Source organism: Ahaetulla prasina, chromosome 1, assembly GCF_028640845.1.
Source record: "Ahaetulla prasina isolate Xishuangbanna chromosome 1, ASM2864084v1, whole genome shotgun sequence".
In the NCBI taxonomy this organism is placed as follows: domain Eukaryota; kingdom Metazoa; phylum Chordata; class Lepidosauria; order Squamata; family Colubridae; genus Ahaetulla; species Ahaetulla prasina.
In genome coordinates, this window is record NC_080539.1 from 249,257,925 (window position 1) to 249,285,518 (window position 27,594).

General features: G+C 41.4%; 1 protein-coding gene across 2 annotated transcripts in view; it reads right to left on the minus strand.

The window, feature by feature from the left end:
* The window catches only part of MRAS (muscle RAS oncogene homolog), a 60,829-nt gene extending 34,479 nt beyond the window's left edge, over window positions 1-26,350 (minus strand). The window contains exon 1 of one of the 2 annotated variants that reach the window (XM_058195701.1): window positions 26,203-26,350. In XM_058195701.1, coding sequence (XP_058051684.1) covers window positions 26,203-26,287 — 85 coding nt within the window. In that variant the 5' untranslated portion in view covers window positions 26,288-26,350. The remainder of the gene's footprint in view (window positions 1-26,202) is intronic. The other variant, XM_058195693.1, reaches the window with a different exon arrangement.
* Between the last annotated feature and the right edge of the window lie 1,244 nt (window positions 26,351-27,594).

The window sequence follows — 27,594 nt, forward strand, 5'->3', positions numbered from 1 at the left end:
ATCACAGCCCTCTGATACCCTAATTAATAATGCCTTCAGTTTATTAATCAGGCCACCACAGACCAAACTTCTCAAGGCATGGCAAGTCAAAGGGGAAATTCTTTATTTCCTTTGATTGGTGTTGTTATAATTCTCCTTTTATCTTTATTTTGGATGAGAAAGAGATAAAGATCAGGTCTGCTATGGAATCCAAAGGGAGGATTCTGACAAAGTTTGCAGCATAGTCTTCAGTCACGAGGATGACCTTGGCCTCACAACTGAAGTGCCCTATGTCAGAACAACCATCAGTCCTTCGATCTGGGCTGATCTTGTAGGGAAAATAGCAGGAGGAAGAAGTATGTTATATATGTTTGCTGCCTTGAGTTATTTATATACAATTTGGTCCAGTGGTTAAGGCACCACACTAGAGAGAGGGAGACCATGAATTCTAGTCATACCTAGCCATGGAAAGCCAGCTGGGCTAACTTTGGGCCAGTCACTCTCTTTCACAGCCCAACTCATCTTGCAAGGTTGTTGTTATGGGGAAAATAGGAGGAAGGTGTGTTGGGTATGTTCACTGCCTTTAGTTATTTGTAAAAATAAGAAAGGCAGGATACAAACAGACAAATATTTTTTTTAAAAAAAGTTGTCTTGACAATTTTTCTTCTGTTCAGCCGGGTGAGTCTTTAAATGCCAGAAAGTGTCATGAAACTGCTGAACAAATAAGGGATAGGTGTTGTGTGGAAGTACCCAAATAAAAATATGGTAATATTCTAGATTCAAAGACTGTAAAATCCTCTTTCTCGGAGGACTGTGAGGGAAATCCTGCTTTGAAGTTCTAAAGGCCATGTTTTCTAACAAAAATGCAAATTGGGTATAATTTTTTTTTTAAAAAAAATCCATTTTAGGATGATGACTGTGAGTTAACAATTGGTCTCAAAATTACATTAGTAATCGTTTTGCTGCTTGTGTTGTAATTATTTTTAGTTCTCCATGATTAATATCACAGTTTTAAAAAAATTTTTAGGATGATTTATGTTTATATTGTACAATTATTTTATTAAAGGTTGAACATTTATATCCCTTTTTAGATTTAGACACAATTTTTTATTCAAGATTAATAGCTCTAATAGTGTGCGATGATGTATCATTTATTTCATCCTGCTTATTAGCATCTGCCCCTTGCCAAGCAACTCCCATATCAACCAAGCTTTCTAGGTTTCCAGAAGGCAGCAAAGTTTTGCCGCCAGAGATTTGTTTGCCTAAAATGGATGTAGACAGTTGTCAGCTTCCCTGCTGCCAACAGTATTATCAATTTCATAATTTAGCTTGACCACCAATCCAAGAAGGGTTGCTCATATTCTTGACAAGTTTGTGAGTTGAAAACTCTCTCTGCTGCAAATAATGGAGCATATCCCTCCTCTTCTTTATTTTTCTGCCCCTGCCATGTCTGGTCCCTTTTTGTTAAGTCCACTCCTCTCTGGTGCCGCCGCTCCTCTCAGCCCCAGCACAGCTGCTCCGTCTCCCCCAAGAGCATGGGGGTTAGGGTTAACTGGACACCAAAGGCAAACGGGCATGGGGGACTGCCGGGAAGGCAGTGTGGAAGGCAGGCAAGCATGGCAGGGCTGCGGGAAAGGGAGTAGGCTGCTAGCTGGCTTGCCTGCCTTCGCAAACCGGCCACAGGGATGCCAGGAAGGCCACGTGGAAGGCAGGGAAGCATGGCAGGACTGTGGGCCGTGGACCAGTTTGGGGGCGTGGCCAGCCAGCAGTTGCTACCGGTTCGGCAAACCAGCCCCAATCTCTGCTACTGGTTCACCCAAACCGGTCTGAACTGGTAGCATTTTACCCCTGTGCTGAGCCATCACTCCCCTTTACAATGATAGGAAATGCAAATAACACAACATTTCAATTAAATTATCATCCTTAATATTCATCTATATATCATTCCTTCTCCAGAGGTTGTTCTTCAATTTGGGGAAAGTTAAAACTTTAACCAACCACATTATGTAGAAAGGAAAGAAAAGCCACAAAGAAAACTGGAGAATTCCACTAAAAACTTCCCTGCCCTAACAGTTGTCTTCCACATTAACAGTACAGGCAGCAATAACATTGATGCAGCAATATTAATTCTGTGAGACTTTGTCACAGAGATAATAACCCTCCAGCTCACAAATCTAAATGACCAATAGTAATCAAATACAACTTACCAATAGTTAAAATGGTAAATGATTTCAGCAACCAGAACTTCACTATGAGTTTTCCATGGAAAATGAGATAATTGGAGAAGTCTGATTGGAGTCACTGCCCTATGCACTGTTTTAGGATCTGGGAAGGATTTTGTGAGCTCCCTGCCCCATAACTGAAATGAATCCCCATTTTGATTGCGGTATTGATTCATTTAAAAACAGGTCAGAACTCGCCTGGCAGGCACATTAGTAGGAGATCAGCAATGGACAGGAACTGTGCTGTAATTTTAGCATTCTAACCCCAAATGCTTAATTAGAAACAGTTTTGTAAAATGGAGCAAAAAAAAAGAGTAAATAAATCACATTTTGCTTTACAGCTTCCACAGATTGGCAGCCAGGTTTGGCTTCTCACCCTCCGCAACGTAGAACTTGATTGAGGGAAATTAAATGCTCTCTGAGTAAATTGGGTGCAAAATAAGTTAGTCTACACTGCTTAATCCTCATTCAGTATTCTTGTGGCACCTCTCTGTGCCTTTAATTTATATTTCAGCAAACAAGGTAGTGAGGTATTTATAGTTCAAATACCTCAGTTAACCTTCTTTCACAAAGGACTAATTCTGGGTTGGTGATGATGAGGAACCTCATTTTTCTCCTTTATTTCTACTTCATGTTTATTTTATGGTGAGTGTAGATCTCTATTTAATTGCTAATTGATTGTATGTACCATGCATTCAAGTATCTTGAAAAAAAATGTATGGAAACAATAAGCATGGCTTAAGAATAGAAAACTGTCTCTAATATGAACAATGGGACATTTCTGAAACATTTCCTACGGAATGGAGGGCAGATTGTACCAATATGACTCATAGTCAGAAAGCCAATAAGTTGTCATAACATAGTCAGTAGGGTTAAAGATATCTGAAATACATACTAAGAGTTGTGGCAAAAAACAGGGAGTGAAGGTGATTGAAGGTGAGCTAGAGCCTCTGTTAGAGCCTACCTAGTGGCAGTAAGGGCAACAATACATAACAATTTCTCCATCCTCTCTTGTCTGGGAGTTGAGATATACCCAGTTGGAAGTCACCTGGTTGGAGTCTAGGTGGTCATTGGAGAAAAACATCTGCAGTTAGGAAGAGGGAAATGGAGACCTTTCTCTGTTCCAGACAACACTCCACGTTACTGACAGTCTGCACCATGGGTCTCTTTAGCTGAAGACACATAGTAAGCTACCGTATATACTCGAATATAAGCCGATCCGAGTATAAGCCGAGGTCCCCAATTTTACCCCAAAAACTGGGGTAAACTGGGGACTCGAGTATAAGCCGAGGGTGGGAAATGAGGCACCTACCGGTTGGGGAAACCCTCCCTCCCTCAGCTGAGAAGGCTGGCGGCTCCCCCGCCCCGCCCTCTCACTGCACCGGCAGGGCTTCCCCGCGCCGTCCGGTAAAATGTGAAAAAAAGAAAAAAAAAAAACTCGAGTATAAGCCGTATATACTCGAGTATAAGCCGAGGGGCTTAAAAAAACAACAACTCGAGTATAAGCCGTATAGACCCGAGTATAAGCCGAGGGGACGTTTTTCAGCACAAAAAACGTGCTGAAAAACTCGGCTTATACTCGAGTATATACGGTAATTATTTTTTCACTGATTAAGCCACAGCAAAACTAATCAACTGATTTCAACAGAAGCAAAACCTCCTGGAATCTCTGAACACAGAGCTACGTAATACCAAGGAACATGCTGTGCAACAAGGAACCTACCCTTTCTCCCAAAGAAAATAACACTTTCCTCTGGTTTCTCAAAGAAAAAACAGGAAGAATGAAATCCAGGCAATGTATACTGATCCTATGCTTTTGGAGATAAAACTGACAATGCCCACGAGAGCTGTGTAAAGCTCTGAAGGAGAGCTGTGTCACATCAATGAAAATTGAAACAAGCACTTCCCTGAAACTGTTTCATGAAATCTTGAAGGCCCCCTGCTTCTAAGATAAAGGTGATATTATATAGTCTTGTTTCAAGGTCCTCTCAGCTCGCTCTCCATATAATTTCTTTACCCTAAACTGATTCCATTCTACATTTGTTCCATAATGATCAAAATATAGCTCCTATCCATGTACCAATATCCAATTCCTTTCAAGGGTTTGACCACTGTAACAATATCGCCAAAAAGGCATTAAGAGTTGTAAACCTAATCTTGCATAGCTTCTTCTCTGGTAATATTACACTACTAACCAGAGCATACAAAACATTTGCTAGACCAATTCTAGAATACAGCTCATCTGTCTGGAACCTGCACTGCATATCAGACATTAATACAATGAATGTGTCCAGAAATATTTCAGAAGAAGAGTCCTCCACTCCTCTGCTCACAACAAAATATCTTATGCCACCAGACTTGAAATTTTGGGCTTAGAAAATTTAGAACTACGCCGCCTTCGGTATGACCTGAGCATAGCTCATAAAATCATCTGCTACAATGTCCTACCTGTCAATGACTACTTCAGCTTCAACCACAACAATACACGAGCACACAATAGATACAAACTTAAGGTAAACCACACCAAACTCGATTGCAGAAAATATGACTTCAGCAACAGAGTGGTCAATGCCTGGAATGCACTACCTGACTCTGTGGTTTCATCCCAAAATCCCCAAAATTTTAACCTTAGACTTGCTACTGTTGACCTCACCCCATTCCTAAGAGGTTTGTAAGGGGCGTGCATAAGAGCACCAGTCTGCCTACCGTCCCTATCCTAATGTTCCCTTTAATTGTATTCATTTTCAGTATTCAATTCATGCTTATATTTATATATATTATCTAATACGTACTCGACAAATAAATAAACGAATAAAAAATAAATAAATAACTCATAGTTCTGAAAAACTCCATAGTCATGGAGAAATCCAAATTGTTTCAGAGGGAAGAAGGAAACTCGATTGTGCTTTTTCTAATGGTTCTTCACACAAAGTTCAATAGCAGAGAGAACCCCTTTTCCCAATCTTTGTTTGGGCAAATTTTGCTTCAGAAGCAGGTGGAGGATAGTAACGATTTATTAAATGTTTAAATTTATATGCAGCCTAACTCCCAGTGACTCTGGATTGGTGGTCATAGATGTTTCTCTCGTTAAAATGTGACATTTGTGAACTGCTTAGATATCTGAAAGAAGGAAAGGCTTGTGAGGAACCAAATTGTCCAGATTATCAGTTTAAGTCAATCTAGAAGTGACATCTCATGCAAGCTGTAGGAGGGGCTGCAGTTTATATTACATATAATTGCCGAACAAAGAGAAAAAAAAGATTCAGGCCTTTAATTGTGATATGGAAGAAAAAGAGAAACAGCTGTGGGTTCTTTTTCTAAGATCTATTTTTTAAGAAGAATAAAACATTTTTTCTAGTTATTTTTTAAAAAAACGAAAACCAGCATGAACATGAACATATTTGGAAATGCATGTCCTCCCACATACGGCCATCTGTGCAAAATTTACAGCAAACTCCACTAGTTTCGTGAAGAAAAAAAAATAGATATGACATTGTTGTATTGAATTACACCTCAACTATTAGGAAAGAATTTTCAGAACCAACTTCTCAGACTTTCAGGAATGAAATTTGGTGGAGAAGTAAGGGTTTTATTATCTTAAGAGCAGTGTGGAAGAAAATAATTCCACAACTGCTAAATACCTGAAGCAAGCAGAGAATTTAAACCGTTGTAAAGATATAAACAGTGAACAGTTAAGATTGGGAGTATCAATGCAGCCAGTCTTGAGAATAAATGACTGCTAATTCCAGAATGAAGAACTATAGATATTCCTATCGACCTAATTTAACCAGAAAGTGAGAGGCAGGGTGCATATACTAATTCTAACTGGCATGTAGTTATTTTTTTGCTCCCCATTGTAATGAAGTTGCCTTTATTTATGGGAAGGGGGCATGATGGCTTAGTGTTTAAAAGACTTCGAGCTTGTCATCTGGAAAGCTGGCAACCTATGTTAGAGACCTGACAATGTGCAATGGGGTGAGCTCCTGTTACTTGCCCTAGCTCCTGCCCACTAGCAGTTTGAAAACATGCAAATGCTAGTAGAGAAATAGGTACCACTTTGATGAGAAGGTAACAACATTCTGTGTACTTTGGCATATACTGGCCACATGACCATGGAAGTGTCTTTGGACAATACTAGCTCCCTTGGCTAAGAAACAGAAATGTGTCCTAGAGTTGGACACAATTGAACAGGGAGCAATATTTACTTTTACCTTTTTAAAAAAATTTATGGAGTGCCCAAGTACAGGGGCACTGGTGTTTGAATGAAGATAATCATTATCATGAGTAGGAGGAGCTATTTAAATGGGTAGTTGCATGTCCTCTTGAAAATGCTGTGTGCAGGACTGAACCTAAAAGGCAACTCCAACCCGACTAATGTTCTTTGGTATTTCCAGAGAAAGCAAGGGACTGCCTGGTACTTCAAAGGACATTACAATCAATAGGAAAGAAGGCAAAGAGGAATGAAAAATCAAGGAATGGAGAATCAAGGTTATCCAGGAGTTGGTTACTGTAGCTACAAGAGTGAAGATCTGGGGGAACAAGGAAGGATTGCTTTCCATTGTAGTTTATCTGTTTCCGTGACTGAAAAAAGTAAACTTGTACAATCTCTTCTGCAGCCATGAATTTTGAACCATCATACTTATTCTGTTAGCATAATTTAATTCCTGGAACTGTTTTGAAGATAAAACGAATACTTGTAGAAGGAAGCAACAGGTAAGCCAACAGAACAAGGCAGAGGTGAAGTCCACACATCTTAAAATTGCCAAGGATGAGAAATGCTGCCTTAAAGAGTAAACAATGCTGCTAGTTACAAAGTCTGTGTAATTTTATCGCAATTATAATCCTAAACATGTCGCCTGATCTTAAAGTAGATTCTAATCAGTGAAGTTTTTTTTTTTTTAGCAACAACGTGCATGGCATACTAAGTGCATCACTTGAAGCTCATCACTTTAAAGTCTTGTTAATATGAATTAGGGCTTCGGGAGAAGAGTTTTGCATTGGGATCATAGCAGGAACTAGCAGAATTAAGTTTCAACCTTAATGAAAATTGCTTTTTTTTCCTGACTAGATTATCAGCAATTGAAGTCAATGGAATTCAAGAGTTACATTTAGCCTCACTGTGGCTTTGGCTCTTATTTTCTTTTTCCCTCAATCAATATGCTTCACCTTATCTGCCTCCCTATCTCTCTTTTTCACACATTGAGTTTTTTTCTAGAAATTCAAGACAAGTTCATTAATAAAATATTATATCTTAAAAGCATTATCCATTTTTTTCCTCCTAAAGAGATAGTCTAAATAGATATCGCTTCACCACATATTATTCACATTAGGGCAGCAATCTTAATTCAATCACCTCCAGGCCCATTATTTTCCTCAAAAAGAATGAGGCAAAAGAATGCTACCAATTTCTAAAATAAAAAAGGCATTTAGCTGCTATCTTCATTTAATGCAAATTAAATCTTCACATCTGTTCTGTTTTAGCAAAGACCAGGCAAGTAACAGAAAAGTACCAATGAGGAAAAATGTGCTATTTGGTATATAATTCAAACATTTGTAATGTATTATAGTAGCCGAGATGATTTATAGTAATATAAACATAATTAAATATTATTTAATTATAAATAATTACAAAAATTTATAACTTGACAGTATTCTCTACCCCCATTCACTATATTTAAAAATATTGATAGGGCAACAGGCCAGATTTCATAAACAGAAAGCCAACTAGAAATTGAGGTGGATTATTAACATTATTGATTAATTGATTCCCAATGAACCTGTGAATAAAAATAAAATAAAAATGTTAAAAACAGGAATAAAATATAGTGATGGGCAAAAAAGAAGAGTACATACGATAAGATTAACAAATAAAATATGAACAGGAATGAAACAAAACAAATCCAACAGAGAAAGCTCTGTTCTCCCTTGGCAAAGGCCTGGGTGAAGAGCCAGGTCTTCAAAGTCCTTTAAAACACTAGTAGGTTGAAGTCATTTGTATCTTGCAGGGCATCTCATTCCAGAGGCTTCCAGGACCCTGATAAATGGCATCATTAAACTGAAGGAACCGGATTGTGCAAATCCTGCCAGATCAAATTGGCCAAGCAGCTATTATAGGAGACAGCAGGTCCCACAAGGAACCAGGTTCTACGCGACGTAGGGTTTTGTAGATGACAGCTATACTTTGTTGTGGTCCGCCAGTAGCCTGTGGAGCTGGCAATGGAATTGGACAGCGATGAGGCTGAGGAAGAGTGTGGGCCAGTCCTGGAGGCTGGGGAAGGCCCGGATGAGGGCTCTGCATTGGAGGCTGAGGTGGGGCCAGGGCCATCGGGGAGTGAGGTGCGGCCTCCAGAGCCTCCAGAGACTGATAGTAGTGAGGCAGAGGAACAGGAGGAGCCTGTTTCTAATGCACGCATGAGAAGAGCTGCCGGAAGACAAGAACAGCTCAAGCAGAGAGGACAACTCGGGAGTAGGGCCGAGAGATGATTGGCCCCTCCCATAAGGCTTAAAACAGACCAACAACGGTGTTTGGGCTTTGCCGGAAAACAACGTTGGTAGCTTTTTCTTCTTGCATTTATTTTTGTATCAGTGTCTTCTGAACTTTTGCCAAGAAAGGCCTTTGGCAGTTTACCTAATTGGACCAATTAGTTTGTGATAGGACTGAGGAATTTGCGTTGGGAGGAATTTGCTTTAATTTAGTTGAACTATGCTGAGAATGAAGTAATTCTCAGCCGTTCGAATAAAGTTTGTTTGTTTTTTCACTGACTGAGTTTCCTACGACCTACTTGGGTCACAACATACTTTGAATTGTACATGGAAGCAAACTGGCAACTGGTGCAGCTGGTGCAGCTGGCAAAACAGAAGTATTATATAGGCATACCTATTGTTTCTTGTACCACTCATTCTGGTCCAGCTGAACCTTCTGGTGGTTTTCAAGGGCAGCCCTATTTAGAGCATATTGCAGTAGTCAAGCCGTTAGGCAACCTGGGCATAAGTGACTGACTTATTTATGTGGATCTGATTCATCAGAAGAAAGACCAATGCTACTTTTTCCAATTCAGCCCTTTTTATTCCCATCCCCATTGCTAAAACCTCTGCCTATTAAAAAAAGATATGTATATTCCTTGAGTTTTAATTGCAACCATCCACAAACACCCATTACTCTGCCAGGAAAGCACTCTGAACAATCCAAAAGTAATCACAGAGGGGAAGGATAAGAGGCCGTGATAGCTCAGGCTGTTAAGAAGCCTATTATTAGAACACACAGCCTGCAATTACTGCAGGTTCAAGCCTGGCCCAAGGTTGACTCAGCCTTCCATCCTTTATAAGGTAGGTAAAAGGAGGACCCAGATTGTTGGGGGGGCAATAAGTTGACTTCGTAAAAAATATACAAATAGAATGAGACTATTGCCTTATACACTGTAAGCCGCCCTGAGTCTTCGGAGAAGGGCGGGATATAAATGTAAACAAACAAACAAAAAAGGATCATTACAGAAGGGAGCTTCTGATACTCAGTAGAAAAGGACACAATGCTCATCTAACGATGTCTCCCAACAATTCAAGAAAATCTATATCCACAATGCGCTTATTCATCATGGTGATTTTATTTCTTCCGTGACTTAAGAAAAATGAAAAGATAACTAGACAAAAACTCTATCAAGGCTATCACCTTGGTGAATAATTAAACCCACTCATTGTGTGGGATATTAAAGCTTTGTAAGATTTTGACTATTTCCATATAATAGCTAGCTCCAATAAACTATCAGCCCACCACATACTAAAGACATCAAAAAAACTGGCTTCAGCTCCTAACTAGGAAAGTAGTTCATGTGAGATCTAAAATACCACCCTCGGATGTTAACTTTAAATAAAATAAAACATTTCACTGTTCCAAGTTAGGGTTATATTACAAGGAGTAACTTTCCTGTTGGTTTTGACTGTAAATCATTAAGTACAGGCAGAATCAACATACTTTTTTTGCCAAAATAAAAATAAACTAATTTCATGTTTGGCCAACATTTTTATCTAGTTTTAAAAAGCACAAAATGAATGAGATAATCATTAGATATATAAAATGACAACTAGACTCTCATAATTCTCCTCTCTTTTATTTTCCTGGTTTTCCCCAACATCTATAATCTGTATTTTGTCATAATTAATAATGAACTATTCAGATTAATAGCCACTTATCACTGTCCTCATATACAGAATGGTGTCAAAACACAAGGGGGGAAAAAATCTAAATATTTCAGATGATTAAAAGTGCTGTATAAAACACACAGCCAATCTTTGCTCTAAGAAAAAAATGTACCGTAGTTGTGCCCCTTTGAGTTGGAATGTTATTTGAAAACTTCCTGTAATATGTTACCAAGATTTACATTGAACATGGCATTTTGTATGATCAGATAGAGCAATGTTTGTTTTGGACAATTTCTCCCATAGTCAGATGTATGTTATTTAACCAAACCAAAACTAACAAATGCTCACTGTACAGATTGTTTCAGGAGTGGGCGTGTGTGTATATGGGAGAAGTAGTGGATTTGGGGATTGACAAGGCCGTGCTCCAATCAGAATGATCCCACACAATCAGATGCCCAGGGATAGTGTTTCATGTTGGATAACCATTTGTCTGAAATGGTGTAGGGTTTCCTGCCTGGGCAGGGGGTTGGACTAGAAGACCTCCAAGGTCCCTTCCAACTCTTCCAACTGTTATTAAAACACAGCTGCCTGCAATTACTGCAGGTTCTAGTCCCACCAGGTCCAAGGTTGACTCAGCCTTCCATCCTTTATAAGGTAGGTAAAATGAGGACCCAGATTGTTGGGGGGGCAATAAGTTGACTTTGTAATATACAAATAGAATGAGACTATTGCCTTACACACTGTAAGCCGCCCTGAGTCTTCAGAGAAGGGCGGGATATAAATGTAAACAAAAAAAAACCAAAAACCCTCTGTTATTATTATTATTAAAATATTAAAATTAAAATATGTGGCGAGCAAGATGGTATGTAGACTGCTTTGGCTTCAACAATACCTTACTGTTGTTCAGGAATCTCAAGTGATCTCAGGCTCTATTCGATATGGCATTTTCACAGTTGTGAGTTGAGCAGTCATATAAATTGCTATAAATAAATAAGTACTCTTGTAAGCTGCAAACGGATTGGAACGTTGCAGAAACAACTGAAGCATCTGGTTGTTGCCATCAAAAGACCATGTGATCTGAAATTTCCTGGATTGGGTTTAATGAAATTTGGGTACTTCACTTCCTCTTAACGGTTTAGCTTTCCCTCTGTGCCTGCAAATCACCATTTTTTAAAAGGCACCATTAGACATTTTATTTCTTTTATTTTAAAGACCCTGCTAAGGTGCTCCAGGATAAAATTTAGGGCAAAAAAGGAAGGATAAACCCTATAAATAAAGTTGATTTTTTTTACTGTGCCATTCCTGAGTCACAATTATGATAGGAAAGTTGAGCCTTGTGGGAGATGATGTTCAAGAGAATGATCAGGCCCACCTATTTTATGGATAAGAGATCATTTCCATCTGGGAGCCTTCCCCAGCTCCAGAATACATCCAGTATTACATATGTAACAGATATCAGATTGAAAAAGAAATTATACTATACATGCATACATCATGAACTTTGGCTGAGGTTGGCAATTTGGTACAGGAAAACTAAGGGAGTACTGCTTTGTCCTTTTTTTTTTCCCTCCAGGTTATTTACCTCCCATCACCTCCTACTCTCAGAGGATGCCACCCCAGTATCTGTCTGTCTATCTATCTGTCCATCTGTCCGTCCATCCATCCATCCATCCATCCATCCATCCATCCATCCATCCATCCATCCATCTACCGATCGATCGATCGATCGATCGATCGATCGATCTCAGAGGTAGGATTCACTTACCTTCCCTACTGGTTTGCAAATGTGAGCAGATGCACAATCATTTTGCTTGCGCATGCCACCTCTGCGCATGCGCAGTAGTCATGCATTACATCCGGGTGGGTGAGCGGAGCTTCCTGCAGTCGCCGCTACCAGTTCGCGCGATCTGGACAGAACCAGCTGAATCCCACCACTGATCATTCTAGAAAAGAATGCTGTGTCTATCCACCTCCATCTCCCACGAGCCTCAAACAGTTTGAAAGTAGAGACACTCACTTTCAAGAAGCCCAGCAGCAAAACCATGGCCCCAAACATCCCATCTCTGCTTTTCTCCCATCTCATGAGTTGACACCACTTATATTTCAAACTGGAACACAATCCCTCATGTTGGCCACCACCATGCTGAGCCCAGCCTCTTTGATCTTTAAAGCAGTACTTTGAGAGGTGTTTCCTTAACCTTTTAAGTTATTGCTCTTGCTAATAATATGCTCCTCTTTCAGCTTTGGAACCTGAATTCATCATCAGATTTGCTCTCCTGCTGGGCTTGCTCATTTGTTGTTATAGGGCAGACTGGAAAAACACCTCTGTCTCTCCCACCTCCAGCCCCTACACCAAGCTCAAATTAATTTGTCAAAATAAAATACAAAATGGAATGGATTGCACCAAGTGGCAAAGAAGGGAGCTATAAACACCCTTCTACATTCAAAGTTTGCTAGTAGTTGTGTCTCACATAGGAACTGTTCACGAGCATTTACCCTAAAAAAAGTTATACTTTTTTTCCAAGTCGTTTTCAAGTAGCAGTCCTCCACTTACAACCACAGTTGAGCCCAATGTTTCTGTTGCTAAGTGAGACATTTGTTAAGTGAGTTTTGCCCCATTTTATGACCTTTCTCGCCACAGCGGCTAAGTGAATCAGTGCAGTTGTCAAATTAGTGACATGGTTGTTAAGTGAATCTGGCTTCCCCATTGACTTTGCTTGTCAGAAGGCCGCAAAAGAGGGTCAAATGATCCCTGGACACTGCAACCATCATAAATACATGCCAGTTGCCAAGAATTCAAATTTTGATCATGTGTCCATGGGGAGAGGCTGCAACTGTTGGAAGCTGAAAATAAGCCAAAAATAACTTTTTTTCCAGTGCCATTGTAACTTTGAACGGTTACTAAATGAACTGTTGTAAGTCGAGGACCACCTGTGCTAAATCTCTATGTTTGTGTACATGCCATGGTACTTTTTGAGATGCTTTTCTAGGGAGGTGACTTCAGTAAATTCAGTTTGGTAGCATACACTTGACCACATGAAGCTTCCCTCATGTTTGTGGACTTCATGCCTACATTATCCTATACTTTACTTCAGGGGTGTCAAACTCGATTTCATTGAGGGCTGCATCAGGTTGTGCTTGCCCTCGTGGGGGAGGGCTGGGGGGGACAGCCAGTTCGGGGGCGCCTGTGGTGGCCTAAGCGCTCTGCCACTTGTGTCGGGGGCACCAGTGGTGGCCTGAGCACTCTGACAGAGAAAATGGGCTCCTGACATCCGTTTTTGGCTGCAACGGCTTCCTGTAACCCTCAGCCAGCAAAAACTGAGCTCAGGGGGGCCACGTGCTCTGTTTTTGCTGGCAGAGGCACCACTGGCCAGTCCTTCGCTTTTTCCAGGGCAGCCTCGCGGGCCAGATCTAAACACCCCATGGGCTGGATCCGTCACCTGGGCCTTGAATCAAACCATTTTGTTTTTCGAATAGGGCAGGCAGCTGGGAATATGTGACTAAGAAAAAAAATAGGGACAGGAGAGCCTTGAGAGGGAGTTGGTGAATTGTGGAGATAATCTGCAAATTTTGGGAAGAGCTTTGTTTAAATGATTGTACCGGCCTCCATTTTTTCCCCCTGCATATATTCATTTTCTTACTTACTGAGCAAATGGTCTAAAATGCACGGCCTGAAAAGAAGACGGTTATGTATCACCTGACTGATTTGATGATCTGATGATCAGAGAACAGATGGAACTATATCCCTCAGCTCACAAGTCAATTTCTGACAGCACTTTTGGGTGGGGGGAAAGATAGGCATGTATCTAAGTATACTAATTACACTTGAAGCTTAAGAATGTGGCTTTGTGGGAGGAAAAGAGGAAAGGAGTGGGAGTCAGTCAATCTTTTTTTTTTTTAGGACTCATGGCAGAAAGTGAAGAAGTGAAAGTGAAGCACAGAGGGCACACAATTAAGGCCAACATAAAGCAAGGGTGGCTTAATAGGTGAGACGCTGAGCTTGTCGATCGAAAGGTCAGCAGTTCAGCGGTTCAGATCCCTAGTGCCACGTAACGGGGTGAGCTCTCGCTACTTGTCCCAGCTTCTGCCAACCTAGCAGTTCAAAAGCACATAAAAAAATGCAAGTAGAAAAATAGGGACCACCTCTGGTGGGAAGGTAACAGTGTTCCTTGCACCTTTGGCATTGAGTCATTCTGGCCACATGAACATGGAGACGTCTTCTGACAGCATTGGCTCTTTGGCTTTGAAATGGAGATGAGCACTGCCTCCTAGAGTCGGGAACGACTAGCACATATGTGCGAGGGGAACCTTTATCTTTACCTTTAAAGCAAGGGTAGGATGTAAGATGCTGTACAGGAACAGAGGTGGTGAAAGGAAGTTTCTGTAAAGAAAACACCTGGAAGGGAGAGGTGAAAGATAATGTTCTATCCCCCCCTGGCCTCATGGCTGCTATCAGTCCTGGCAGGGGATCTGCAGCTGCCTGCCAAAGTCTCCCTTTTATCTTGGGGTTGCCAGGTAACCAGGAAGTCAGCAGTCCAGGCCGAATGTTCAGCTCAATTCTCCAAGAGTCAAAGAGTTCAGCTCAATTTTTGCTCGTCACGGAGCAGAAGAGCAGCCACGGCTGCTTTTATACTCTGTGGGGTGTGGCTCTGTGACTCAGCATTTCCTAGGCCTGCCCCACCCCTGCTTCTGTTGTTCTTGCCTCTCCTGCCTATGAAACCTAGGGTCCAGCCAGGCCTGATTGCCATCAGCCGGGTCTGGAGGCATGGCCTGGGGGGGAAGAGTCAGGGGACGGAGGCCTCATTATCTCCTCCACCTGGCCTGCCTCTGGCTCCTGGAGCTGAGCCAGGGAAGCCGGTGCTCCAGAGGTAAGTCCTGATGGCCCTTCCCCCTCACTTTCCGAGTCACTTTCTGGCAGGGGGCCCGGTTTGGGGGGCACAGACACAACAGATAAGTTGCAAGAAAGCACACAAGTCAAGATGAGGTCTGTATCCCTGGAATTGACCAACTGATGTCAGGTTTTGGAAAACTATCAAGAAAAGCAAGCTCAGACCATCCCAAAAATAACCATCAACTCAACCTTTCCAAAGCAATGGAAAAGACTCAAATTCTGCAAGGACCAAGAAAAACAAAGTTCTCCTCTGAGCAGCTGCGCGGGTGATTGAGGGAGCACCACGTTGCTCCCGAGTAACGCCACTCCTGCGCAGTCTGCACTGGCTACCTGTGGTCTTCCGGGTGCGCTTCAAGGTTTTGGTTACCACCTTTAAAGCGCTCCATGGCTTAGGGCCCGGGTACTTACGGGACCGCCTGCTGTTACCACATGCCTCCCACCGACCCGTGTGCTCTCACAGAGAGGGTCTTCTCAGGGTGCCGTCCGCCAAGCAGTGTCGGCTGGCGGCCCCCAGGGGAAGGGCCTTCTCTGTGGGAGCACCTACTCTCTGGAACAAACTTCCCCCCGGTTTACGCCAATTGCCCGACCTTCGGACCTTTCGCCGGGAACTGAAAACTTATTTATTTATCCAAGCGGGACTGGCCTGATTTTTAAATTTCTAAATTTTAAATTTTTCAATTTTAATATTTTATTGGGTATTTTATATGGTCAATTGGACGGTTTTAATTTTGGCCTTTATTGAATAAGTTTTTTAATTGTTATTTTAGTGTGTATATTAATTGTTTTAATGTAGGCTGTACACCACCCTGAGTCCTTCGGGAGAAGGGCGGTATAAAAGTTTAAATAAATAAATAAATAAGTAAATAAATAATAAATGCAAAATAAGAAAGGCAATGGTGAGAAGCTCACTGACAGAAAGAACAGATAAGCTAGATGTGTGCTCTCTTCCTAATGCATGTATCCAGGCTATAATGAAAAGATTATCAGGCACATCAAATGTGCTGATTATTCTCCATTCCTGCTTAACCAAGCACAAACAACACTGCTAAAAAAATAGGTTTGGCAGGATTTTTTAAAAAATCTAATCAAGGGGGCTTTAACCTAACCCAGAAAGAAGAGATAAAAAAAGACCTAGACTCTGATAGAAAAGCCCTGATCATTAGAATCAAGGAACTCTTAAAGCAGGAAAGGGGCCATGGAAAGGTCCAGAGTATGTAGCATGGAGATCAACTGTGACATCCTTAAGGCCAATTGTTTGTACATTTGTGCCCAGAATATGGTTAATAAACAGGAGGAGGCCAAACATGATTGTGCCTTTGCATCACATAAACCCAATGGGATGAGAATGAAGGATATAACATTTAAGGGATCTAATGTGGCTTTGTATGTAAACAAGCTATGTGCCTCTGAAAAATTTCTCTAAATACCAGAGTTATGTTGCAAGCATTAGAGTAAGATTAAAAGAGGCTAGAAACAAAAGTGATATTATTGTGGGAGTTTACCGTAAGCCACTCCCCCAGTAAGAAGATGCAGACAATGCCTTTCTAAATCAAACCACCAAGTGCTCGAACAGTAGATAATAGCAGTGAAGTTCTGCTACATCAACTGACCCTGATATCTCCTGGAAAACTACCTCAGCTAGGACTCTTAACAGTTTACTCATGTCTCTCTTGTTTACAATTTCATTTTTCAGAAGGTAGATGAAAGATCAAGGTGATCAGCTACTCTGGAACTGATAGATGGACAAGGTAACTAGAGGAAAAAGATACTTAAAGAGAAATCAGTCTGTATCCTGGACTTTAGGAAGGCAATTTTTAAGAATTCAGATGAAAGGTGGATAGCACAGGGGTAATATAAAAGAGCAGAATGAAATTAAGGTGACCAAGGAATGGGGAAGGAGTAGAGAGTTACGTTCAAAATGAAAATCAAAGATGCTATTGATCTGTTGCTTGGGGAAATAATAACGGGGAATAGGGAGAAGATGGAATTGCTTAGGATCTGTGTCTCTCTTCTCTCAGAAGAAGGCCCCTCCTAATATGTCCGATAGCTTAGAGTTGAAAAAGAACCCATCTTCAGTGGAGTTTACGGGGTGTCAGTGTCAATGTTCTTCTAAGGCTTCAGGTCCATCACAAGACCCATCACAAGAACCATACTTGACATACCCACACTTGAAGCCCTTATAAACAGAAGAACACGGACATCCCTTAAATTCTGCTGAAGATGTTACCTAGCCTGGTAATGAAACATTCGGAAACCAACCTACAGGCTCGGAAAATGAACCTTCAAAGTCATCCTACACTTGAGCTACAAATATTAGCCACTACTGCAAGTGTTAAGAGCTGGCAGAAGTGATCTCAGATCCTCTGACTGTAATTGCCCAAAACTCCTGAAGAATAGATGACATGTTGGAAGACTGGAGGAAAGCAAACATGGCCCTAATATATGAAAAGGAGAAAAGAAAACTGGGCAAAGTACTGGAATGGACTGTCTTTACACAGTTAGAGGGATTGCTACTATTATCAGGAAGCAACCTGGGCTCGTCAGACTTTTACCTTTTCTTTTACACCAGAGTAACTAATTTGATAGAGCAAGGGAATGCTATTGGATCTTAATCTTAGTAAGGTATTTGATAAAGCACCTCATAAACTTCTGCAGACAAGATAAAGATGGGTTGGAGGGTTCTGTAGCCCAGATGTCCCAGAGAATGCTAGTAAATGGGTTTCCTGTGACCTGGAGGGCTCCCAAGAGCTTCAACCTTGGCCCAATACTATTGAATATATTTATAAATGATCTATACAACTTAATAGAATGACCTGCTCTTTGCGGAAGTCAAAGGTGGAATGAAGACCCATGAGTTGAAATAAAAAGGGGGGAGATATGAGGGAGAGAGAAATTAAGACTGAATAGCAGAAAAAAAATCCCAAAGCAAGACAAGGCAAGGCAAGACAAGACAAGACGTAGTTGGCCAAGGAGAGTGGACTGATTATCATTGGAGATTTTAAAATGTGGTCAGAGGTTTTACTGGATTTGATGATGATGGTTTTGTGGCAACTCACCCACTAAATTTAAATTTATGCCAGAATATAGAAAGTGACGTTTATTGCAGCCTCACCAATAAATGCTCTAGTTCAGGGGTGTCAAACTCTATTTCATTGAGGGCCGCATCAGGGTTGTGGTTATCCTCAGAGGGGAGGCGGGGGCTGTGTGTGGCCAGGGTGGCCATGGCCAGCTTGACGTCACTTGTGTTGGGGGCGCCTGGGGTGGCCTGAGTGCTCGGGCAGTGAAAACAGGCTCCCAAATTCCATTTTCAGCTGTGATGGCCTCCTGCAACCCTCTGCCAGCAAAAATGGAGCTCGGGAGGGCCACTCAGAGCCCTCCCGAACTCCCTTTTCACTGGCAGAGGCACTGTGGGCCAGTCCTTTGCTGTTTCCATGGCAGCCCCGCGAGCCAAATCTAAGCACCCAGTGGGCCAGATCCAGCCCCCGGGCCTTGAGTTTGACACTCCTGCTCTAGGTTGACTGTAAATTTCTTCCTATTCTGATGGAAAACAAAATAAAAATAAAGAATGCTGAAATGTGATAGACTTATTCTTTGTTTTATTCCAAACCTCAAAATAAATCTGACCATGAAGTGGGATCACAGTGCCCAAGAACAATCAATACCAAATCAGTCTATTTCCCTAGTTCTGGATTGAGCCTTAAAAACAGATTGGGTGATCCAAGCACCCACGTTTGTGGCTTATATCCCAGAGAACGTTAGAAAGGTCTAAAGAAACTCACAACAAGTTGTGTTCCACAGCATCCTCTCTCTTCTTGCCATATCTTATGCAGGGAAATCCGCAAGGCACAGTGCCAGCTCAGATGATTATTCATCATATCATGCTATCCACTTACATCACAAAGGTTCACTGGCAAATAAAAGTGCAAGTCTACGTGTGACAGGGCAGGCGTCCAACTGCTCGGGCAGACGGAACTCATCAGCTTTGATTTTCTAATGTCTATATTGCGCCTCTCTGGCAGCCCCACCCTTGCATTGTTAACATTGTTAGGTTGAGACTTTTAGAAGGAAACTTCTTTTGGTGTGCATGAGCAGATTGGGAGGCAATGGGCAGTTGTGAAGTTCTATCTTGTTACAAATAAATCAAGGAAAAATAACTTTATGCAGTTTTTATTTGTTGGGAGGAGTCTTAAATGTCATCATTCTTTCTCTGAGAGAGAGGGGGGAGAGAGAGAGGGAGGAGAGAGAGAGAAAAAGAGGGAGACAGGGAGAGAGGGGGGGAGGGAGAGAGAGAGGGAGAGAAAGAGAGAAAGAGAGAGAGAGGGAGATAGAGAGGGGGAGAGGGAGAGAGAGAGAGGGAGAGAGGAGGAGAGAGAGGGAGAGGGAGAGGGAGAGAAAGAGAGAGGGAGGGAGAGAGACAAAGAGAGAGAGGGAGGAAGAGAGAGAGAAGGAGGAAGAGAGAGAGGGAGAGGGAGAGGGAGAGGGAGAGAGGGAGAGAGAGAGGGAGGGAGGGAGAGAGAGAGAGGGAGGGAGAGAGAATATTGTGTAGAGAATCATTAGAGCCACTGTTGATACAGTAGGTTACTGTTCCTGTATGTGATTCCTGTTTTAAGTATTAACAAATTATACAGAATAAAATCATGACCATTTGGAAGATACCAAGTGTTGATTATGGAATCAGAGTAGCTCCTTTGGATTCTCAAATATGAGACACCGTTTATTCTAGGAGGAAGTGTACAATGTGCGATACTTCAAATGTGGCGGAAACCTCAGTTGCCAGCTGTCCTAGCCAGCATGGCAGCCAATCATATGGGATACTAGGAGAATACTGACTTAGCATTGTGAGGGTTGCATACTGAATGCCCACTCTGGAGACTCTGCCCTTTGGATTTATCAAGTCTAATACCTGCATCTGAAGGAGCTGATTAACATGCAGGTCACACAGGTGCTCATGTCAACATTCAGTCTTCAAACATGTGCACATGGGACTTTAAACTTTATCAGCCATTCCTGTCTGAACATTCTCATCTGAGTTGGTCTTTGACCCATCCCTTACTCCAACCATCCCTAAGTAAATTTTTCTTTATACTTGGGAATGTAACAACTTCATCTACTTTATTAGAATTAATACATATGAATAAAAGAACCAATGTTCAGAAGGCTGAGAAACAAGGAAACATCTAAAGAATTTACTGTTCGGAAAGCCTTCAGAACGTGGAATTTCATAATCTCCTACTCATATTGGAGAGATTAAGGTTTAAGAACAGTTGGCAAACTATTTAGTTGCCAGATATTTGAGGGGGTGAGGAGGATCAGCTTTGATGAAGTAGTCTTTCTCCATAGATCATTGTGTAAAGAAATATGATTAAGTAGAAGAATTCCATGGTTTCAGCATTATTCACACAGCTTTGGAATCCTCTTATCCTATTTATATTGCTCATTTTCCCCCTGGGGAGGAATCCAACTTTCCAGTGCCGATTTCTCAGGAAAAGAGAATGTGTTGCATGCAGTAGTGCACCAGAGGAGATGGGAGTTAGTTGATGGACAGAAGGTGATGCAAAAGCCAATTATGTTCTACATGTGTTGTAATGTCACGTGTTATGTGTCAAAGGCTTGCAGCATCAATATGCATACATTACTTTGATGAAAGAGGGTTACATGCAGGTGATCCTAAATCTACTTATTGAAGAGAGTCTTATACTGTTGAACTGATTTGGGATGAATATTTTTAAACACAACAGATTGCACAAGCATAGATGAACCAAAAGTCCGGTTCATTTCTCCACTGCAGCATGATTTGATTTGTGTGCATTATAATCGTCGTGATGCATTCATTCCTTGATCTAAGACAGCATATCAAAATAGCCAGAGCAAAGCACCCCCCAAATTAATAGCCACTCCCAAATTAATACTGGGGTGACAAGGCAATATGCAACCCAGAACTGCAAAATAAAGTATGCCTCTTCCAAACCTGATTTGCATTCCAAATTTTATTCTCCAGAGTCCTGGCCTCTAGCAACCTTATAAGTTACTTATGTGTCCAGTGTAATATTCACAGCCTCATTGTTCAGTAGGGTTGACTTTTTTCTTTTTTGGCCTACCCTTAATGCAAACTGATCCTACTTACCAGTTTTATGGAATATTTGACCCCGCTGACCCCAGGCAAGAGGCACAGTTGTGCAAAACACAATTTAGTGGACACAGAGCGTTGCTTTCCGATTTGATTTTGAAAGTGAGCATCAAGGCAGTGAACGAAACGAAGCTGCTACACACACATTTTCATTCTCCCCTCTTGCCAGGTCCTCTATATAGCATTCAACTGATGTCCCAAATATGCCCACGTGGGTCCTTTGCATCCTGGAAACAGCTTATTGATTTCAAGGCAGTACAGACAAGTACAATTTCAGGGTCAGGACCTGATAGTTGTTGTTGTACTGTCTAGGACATAGCTTGCTTATTTGGAACATTAATGCAGAGTCCCATTACGCCAAATTAAAGTTCTATTTTACTAAGACACAGATGGGTGAGACTTCCTAAAAATATGACTCACTTACTTTAAAAGATTTCAATATCCACATAAGACTTCTCCAAAAGCCCAAAGTTCAAGTACTAATAATCACTGAAACGATGATCACAGGGATCGATTTATCATTTTAGACTTAGGGAATTATCATAGTTAAAACAGAGATCTAAAATAGGGATCTCTATTTGGAAAGAGGCTGAATCGCTTATGCTACCTGACTTCTATTTTTGGTGGAAAGAACCAAGAGAGGAGATAAGGTGAAGAAGAACTCCCTCCTACCGCCAAGAAGAAATAAAGCAAAAAAAAAGAAAAAGACCAAATATTCCTTCTCTAAGGAAATATCCATAATACTGGTATGAAATTGAGATGCACTTTTAAGTAATTTCTAGTATATTGCATACTCGATAATGACACATCTTGGTAAGTCCTACTGTAGGTCTCTTTGGTTTTGGCTTAGCGTGAGTCCAGCCACTGCAATTTGGAAAACCATAGTTTACACCCCTAAGCATTATGAGTGAATCCAGCTAATAATATGTAGCAGACCATAATTAAAACAGGGTTTACACGATAACAGAATTCAACTCGAGCTGGAAAAAAAAATCCCTCATTTTTGAATGGGAGGGAATTCAGATTCAGCCTTATCAATTTAGCCATGCCTTGACTATTTTGGCTATTTATGATTGGACTACTAATGATGTTTGAAACTGAAGGTTGGAAAAAATAACTGGCCCAAATTATCTAGTGGACTTTGTGGTTGAGTTCAGACTTGAATCTGAGTGTCCTTGATCTAAGTCTCCCTCCTCAATTGCTACCTAAAACATACTGGTTTTCATGCTGCATTGGATTTAGGCATAAATGTTTATTTATACATACCAGAACATGTATGCTACCTCCAGTGAATGACTCTAGATTGTTCACAATAGGGTAAAAATCACATACCACAATAAACCATTAAATATTAAAATCAACAAAGTTAACACCAACCACATGACTTCTCAGCTAAGTAAATACTTTTTCTTGGATTGGCTGCTAAATTGCACTCCCAGCCCCCCCCCCCGCCCCATGCTGTTCAGAACATGCTTTCTGAACTTTGGATTTTGATTCGGTCCCGCTTAAGCTCTCCTAGGGGAGGGATTCTCAGCCCAGCTTGGCTTCTGTGGAATAGAGGGGCAGACACTTCCTAGGTCAGATGGCCCCAAAGATAACAATAATCATGTCTGAATGAAACATGAATTTCTTTGACAAAGGCACCAGGTTCGAATTTCTTGTATCTCAACAAAGTAAGGGATAGAAGAGGAACTATGATTTGAATGGGCAATTCAGGAAAGTCAAAGCTTAATTTAGAACAATGGTTCTTATCTTAAACTTTGACTCAATTACTCCTGTCCTCAGTCTCTGATAATATCATCAGCACCCCCAGCCTCAAAACCCAGAGTGTTGTTTTATTCAAGCAAAGCAGTCCCAAACTGGATCCTCAACTCACAGACAAGCAATTAAACATTAGTCCATTAACCCTAGGATATGCTCAAATTACCCCCTTGGGCAGTGGTGGGATTCAAGTAATTTAACAACTGGTTCTCTGCCCTAATGATTTCTTCCAACAACCAGTTTGCCAAACTGCTCAGAAAGTTACCAACCGGTTCTCCCGAAGTGGTGCGAACTGGCTGAATCCCACCACTGCCTTTGTGGCTAATCTGCCCTGTTTAAGAACTGGTCTACTATAGAGCATAACCAAATTTCTGCCCATTTACATATAAATAATGAATAGGAAGTAATAACTATAGAATTATTATTATAAATAAATTACAGAACCATTAAATTACAGAATCATTAAATCAATTATAGAATAATTGCATAGAAAAGGGCTTATATGCAGTCTTACTATGGTATTTCAGAAGTCATTTTCTCTATTTAAGAGGTCTTGAGAATCCAAAGTTTCATTTAGGACCCTCTCCTCTCGTATTCTTTAATACACACTTAATCTGCTATTGTTATAATGGTAGTAATTTATACTCCTGGAGCCCCACAAGGACTAGATCTGCACATTTTATTAAACCATGGCTTTTTGATCATTGTTATTAATAAAACCAGTTTGCTAGGCTGAGACACAGTAAGATGCAAATCTGATTTATAGATCACAATGCCTGAGTTTGCAGAAGCAGCTGCACTAGAATGAAGCAAGCCATTTTACCATATGTGACTTGTATACTCCACCATCTATTTCCTCTCCCTTGGAATAACATTCAATATTTTACATGGTGGAAGCGTGTAATGCAAAACATATAACAATAGCATCGATAACTTTCCTTCTTTCCTCAACACTGTCAAACTATTTGCTAAATCTGCACTACTATTAATTTTCTCATCATTCCCATCACCCATCTTCCACTTATGACTGTAACTTTGTTGCTTGTATCCTTACGACTTATATTGATATTGATTGTTTCTTGATTGCTTATTTGTACCCTATGACTATCATCAACCTTATGATTCTTGATGAACATATCTTTTCTTTTATGTACACTGAGAACATATGCACCAAGACAAATTCCAATCACACTTGGCCAATAAAAAATTCTATTCTATTCTATTCTATTCTATTCTATTCTATTCTATTCTATTCTATTCTATTCTATTCTATTCTATTCTTCCAACTCCCTACGAGTTTGCTTACTAAGATTCATATTAAGATATATTCAGCATGACTTAATGGAGAAGCCTGAAAAATATACTGAATCATTTCTCTTCATAATGCAAACACAGAATTCATCTCCTTTTCCCCGTTCCCAACACTTTGCACACCAACAGCCAAGGAAGAAAGAACATTTCCAGCGTTCTTTTAGTATTATGTCAACACGGATTCAGTGACAGTTTGCAAGTTGAACACATCTGCTGTGAATTTGGAGGGTGTAAATCCTTGCATAATTCATTACATGGTGTATGGCAATTGCATGTATTTTTTTAACCACACTTTCCAGTTGCAGCACCGTTCACACTGTACTGCACTATCACAAACAGGCTGAAAATGCACTTAACAGCCTGATGACAACTTCCACCCTCTGGATCAACACCCCCACAGGTGACGAAAGCACACAGATTTGCAGAACACAACGTTCTCCCTTGTGAAATGAAAGTTGTCTTGGTGCTGGAAAGTTGTCACATGTAAAGCAACCCCCCCCTCCCCAGTGTTGCAAGCTAGCTATGTGGCAAAGGTATCACATGATCACGTTCAAGAGCCAAGTTGCAGGCAACCTCTGGAGAAGCAAAGTTCATTGCTTTCATTTCTTAAAATGTTCAGCTAGGCTGGCTGTGCTAGGTTCACAATTGGTCCACAAATGCACAAGAATCATGCAGGTACCTTCAGGAATAACAGATAATGTGGGATAATAGTGTAAGGATTAGGGCTCCACTATGTCAGAGGATCTTCAGAGGATTAGTTTTGCTTCTTTTATATATCATTAACCATAGAAGTAGTTAAATATCTGGCTTTTCAATTGTCTGTTAGCAGCATTAACTTTTTCCTTAAGTTTACAGTAGGAAATCGAATGGCTTGACCTTCTACCACCAACTCTTTACCTGCATAAATCCTAATCCCGTCATTTGGCTAAAATTTGTAAGGATTTGCCCAGTTTACTCTCATCAGTCTGCCACTTGTTAGGCATTATTTATTTATTTGTTTTCTTCCCAAGTCTTCTCCCTTCGCACCTGAGCCGCTTCAGATTTGCAGTCTCCTCCCCAAGCTCCAAACCTAGTAGTCATACGAACCACGATCGATTAAAACGACCGTTCCTGAATTCGAATTTGTTTTTATGCCACGAAGCGCTGTTTCGAAAGGCTGATTTTTATTTTTTATTTTTATTTTGCATCTTTACAGCCAGCGCGTTCCCCTCCGTGGCTTTGTCCTCTGAGGCGCTATTGCATCGGCGTCTTTTTTTTTTTTTTTTTAATAAAAACAAATGCCTTTTCTCGAAAAAGTGCAGTTCGGAAGATCGGCATTGCCCAGCACCGGTGGCCGAAATGGGTTTGCCTCGAGAATACTGCCGAAGGCATCATGCTTACGGGAGAGTAAGCGCAGGAATGCGCGTGAAAAGAGAGGGGGGGAAGGAGAGAGAGGAGAGGAGGGGAGAGGGTGGGAAGGAGAGAGGGGGAGAGAAAGAGAGGGGAGAGAGGGGAGGAGGGCTATGGGAAGAGGGAGGGAGGGGGAGAGGGAGAGAGAGGCAGAGGGAGAGGGGTGGGGAGGGAGGATCAACTCGCAAGCTCGAAGACTATTACCGAAAGAAGTTGCGGAAGAGTTGCGAAATGTAGGCTTTCTTAGATTTCTCAAGATCGTACCAGAGTTGAAGGGAGGAAAAAAAAGAAGGAAACAAAGTGCAAGGGGAGAAGCAGAAAGGCAGTTTCCACGAGCAGGACGGACGCGAGCGAAGTTCTTCAATGTCATAGCGCGTGTTACTCACCCTCGCTTTGACCAAGCTTGCTTGCCGGTCCCAGGGACGAGCCCCCGCCTAGCTCCAGCGGGCGTCTCTTTCTTCTAAATCCCATCCATCCCTTCGGAGAAGCCCAGAAAAGATGCCCATTTTGCTCTCCCCCGCGGTCGCCGCTCACTCCTCCCCTTCTCTCCCCCCCATCCCTCCCTCCTCCTCTCCTTTAGGTCCAATCAGCCTTGCTAGCTTCTCTTAAAGCCGCAGCATCCTCGGCCGAGCAAGAAGCGCTCTGCAAATTGTAGCCCAAGGCTGTTTATCCATAACGCCCCCCCCCCAAGAACGGGGTACGGGAGGAGGTGGGGGATAGATTGGTTTTCTTTTCCGAGCGGGCTTAGTGTAAAGGAGGGAGGAGGCGATGGTGCTTTGGTCATTAGTGAATTACATGAGAACGAAAGGGTCCTTCCCTCCCTCCCTCCCTCCCCCCCCCGGACCCACTAGAGAGCAGATCGTCCTCTTTTGAAGAAAATGGTTCAGTCCTGCCTGCCCGATTTTAAGATGGATTTCCCGAGCTTTGCGGCTTTGGAGGCGCTTTGGGTTCTTTGTTCAAAGGAGCCCCCGCTTTGGTTGTTGGTACGTGGGCTGGGTGAAGGCGTTTGTCAAGCAGGGTTTGTAAGCGAGGGACATCTGCTTTTCTTCTAAGGTGATGCACAACCTTTGCGTTTATAAGATGTGGTGATTGCCTGGCTATCCTGTGTTAATGATCAGGAAGGATATCAATGAAGGCCAAAGAGTGACACAGAAGCCTAATATTCACAGCTATGCTCTATTGAAGTTGGTGTTATTGTTCCAAATCAGGGTTTTATTTCAGGCTGGGAATCTAGCACGAACTTCCTATCCTTAATTTCTTTTGTACAGGTAGTCCTCAACTTATGACCACAATTGAGCCCAAAATTTATGTTGCTAAGTGAGAACTTTGTTAAGTGGGCTTTGCCCCATTTTATGACTTTTCTTGCCACATTTGTTAAGTGAAGCACTTCAGTTGTTAAGTTAGTAACATGGTTGTTAAGTGAATCTGGTTTTCCCCATTGACATTGCCTGTGTAAAAGGTGATCACATGACCCCAGGATACTGCAACGGTCATAAATGTGAGTCAATTGTAAAGCATCTGAATGTAAATCATGTGACCGTGGGGATGCTGCAACAGTCATAAGTGTATAATATATATTACTCACCTAATCCCCCATCATGTGAGAATAATGCTAATGGCCTAACTGTGGGGCTAATTATCAGTAGCTACTTTTCATAAACTTACATAAACAAGTGAAAGCACTCAATCAAACAATTTCTTTTTTTAAAAAAAAAACCTGGATATGAGAACATTAGGAAATCTCTGAAACAGACTAGACTGGAAAGCTGGGGAAAAAA